At 68.9% G+C, this 2,079-nt stretch overlaps 1 protein-coding gene across 1 annotated transcript in view; it reads left to right on the top strand.

The window, feature by feature from the left end:
- The first annotated feature begins 1,462 nt into the window (after nucleotides 1-1,462).
- Nucleotides 1,463-2,079, top strand: part of AATK (apoptosis associated tyrosine kinase) — a 16,771-nt gene continuing 16,154 nt past the window's right edge. The window contains 1 exon segment of the mRNA XM_019471406.1: nucleotides 1,463-1,502. Within this exon segment, the coding sequence (XP_019326951.1) occupies nucleotides 1,478-1,502 (25 nt within the window). The 5' untranslated portion in view covers nucleotides 1,463-1,477.

Genomic DNA, 2,079 nt, shown 5'->3' with positions numbered 1-2,079 from the left:
GCCCTCGTGGCTTTTTCCTTCTCGGGGCTTTTCACCTTCATCTTCCTCATGTTGGCCTGCCTGTGCTGCAAGAAGGGGGACATCGGCTTCAAGGTGAGCTGGGGACATGGGGATGCGGGGCACGGGGGTCTCCCCAGGCCAGGCTTGCCCTGGGACCGGGGGGGGGGCTTCTCCCCTGGAGCCCAGTGAAGGACAGAGGTGCCCAGAGGATCCCTGTGCAGGATCCCCCGCTGCTCCCAGGGCCAGCCCCAGCGCCGGTGCAGGATGTGTCCCTGCTCAGGATAGCGTTGCTCAGGGGGAGCTCAGCTCCTCTGCCTGCCAGGGTGCTGCCAGGGCTCAGCATTGCTGCAGGTCGTATCCTGACCCAGCCAAGCTCCCTGCTCTGCAGAGCTTGGATGCTGTGGGGCTCAGCATCACTGCAGGACGTATCCTGACCCAGCCAGGATCCCCAATCTGTGCAGATGCTGGATGCTGTGGGGCTCAGCATCACTGCAGGACGTATCCTGACCCAGCCAGGATCCCCAGTCTGTGCAGATGCTGGATGCTGTGGGGCTCAGCATCACTGCAGGTCATATCCTGACCGAGCTGGGCTCCTGGCTCTGTGTGGGGCCAGGTCACGGCATGGTTAAGGGCTGCGGCGGTCCCACCCGCACGCCCCCGGGGGTGGGAGGCACCCTGACCTCACAGGCACAGAATGTGCCGAGAAATGGTTTTTCCCTAATTGCTGGGATTTTTGTGGAGGCTTGTGGCGCCCGCGGCGGGAGGGGGTCAGGCGGGGGGGGGGACACGCCGGGCCGTTGTGTAACCGTCCCACACTGGCCAGAGCACCTCACCGTGCCGGAGGGGAACAATGAACCCCCTCGTGCCCCCGCGATGGCTATATAGGGGTGCACGGCCGGGGCCAGCCGCTGCCTGTGTCCGGCGTGTCGCGGTGTATGGCACGCCGCGGGGCAGCGCTGCTGGCGCGGTTGGCAGCACCATGAGGCAGGGCTGGGCAGGGACAGGGCAAGATGCTCACCATCGCTTACCTGCTCGCCCAAGCGGCTTTCAGGAGCTGGGGGCTGGCTGGATGGCGCAGCCAGGTAATGGGACAGGGTGCCAGGGCGGTGGGGAATGGGTGCCTGCCCCAGGTCCATCCCCATGGGGGGGGTGTCTGCCGTCGGGGTGCAGGCAGGGCTGTGCGCCGGGAGGGTGTGATTCTGGGGTCCCCGTGCCCGGGGGTATGTGATGCGTGGGGTGCAGCTGAGGCCATCGGGGCGGCGGGCAGAGCAGTGTGTGGGGCAGGCTGCCGGCAGCGGGGAACCCGCTGGGTCAGTTGTCTCTGCTCGGTGTGTGCCCCCCCACGTGCCCCCCGGCCCAGGAGTTTGAGAACGCCGAGGGGGATGACTACGTGACGGAGCTCTCGGCTCAGGGCTCGCCCGCCCCCCAGCATGGCCCCGAGGTCTACGTCCTGCCCCTCACCAAGGTCTCCCTGCCCATGGCCAAGCAGCCGGGGCGCTCAGGTAAGCCGGGGGCGGGACAGGCGGTGGTCCATGCAGGACCCCTGTGCGCTGCGGTTGGGGGTCCTGCATCATCGGGCTGCGGGGAGGGGGTGCCGGGGTGGGGTGGGGATGGTGAGTCTCCCCTGCTAAGGAGAGACAGCTCCAGCGGAGCCCCGGGTCTGGCAGGAGCAGCTGCTGGGCAGGGGACAGGCAGCTGAGGTCCCTGGGGAGTGCTGCCTCTGTCCCTCGGTGCAAGGGTCCCCGGTGGCCTGTCCCCAGCCCCGTGCATGGCACCAGCCCAGGGGAGCCCCGCGCACCCCGCCGGGGTGGGATGGGACACAGGCGCCCAAACTGTGACACCCGCGAGCCCCAGTCCCGCTAAACAAGCCCGTGAGTGGGAGAGGAATGTGGGGGGCGCTCGGCCATGGCCCCCTCCCGCCCAGCGTCACTCCCCAGCCCAGAGAATGGCAGCAGTGTGGCGGGGCCGGCGCGGTGCGAGGCGGCGCAGCACAGCCCAACAATGGCCCCATTGCTGCCCGCCCTTGGCATGGGGCCCGAGGGGGCAGGACCTGCGCCGAGGGGGGGGGGGGGGGGGGGA

The sequence above is a fragment of the Aptenodytes forsteri genome, unplaced genomic scaffold, assembly GCF_000699145.1.
Source record: "Aptenodytes forsteri isolate BGI_AS27 unplaced genomic scaffold, ASM69914v1 Scaffold34, whole genome shotgun sequence".
Classification (NCBI taxonomy): domain Eukaryota; kingdom Metazoa; phylum Chordata; class Aves; order Sphenisciformes; family Spheniscidae; genus Aptenodytes; species Aptenodytes forsteri.
This window is presented reverse-complemented; position numbering and strand designations above follow the sequence as displayed.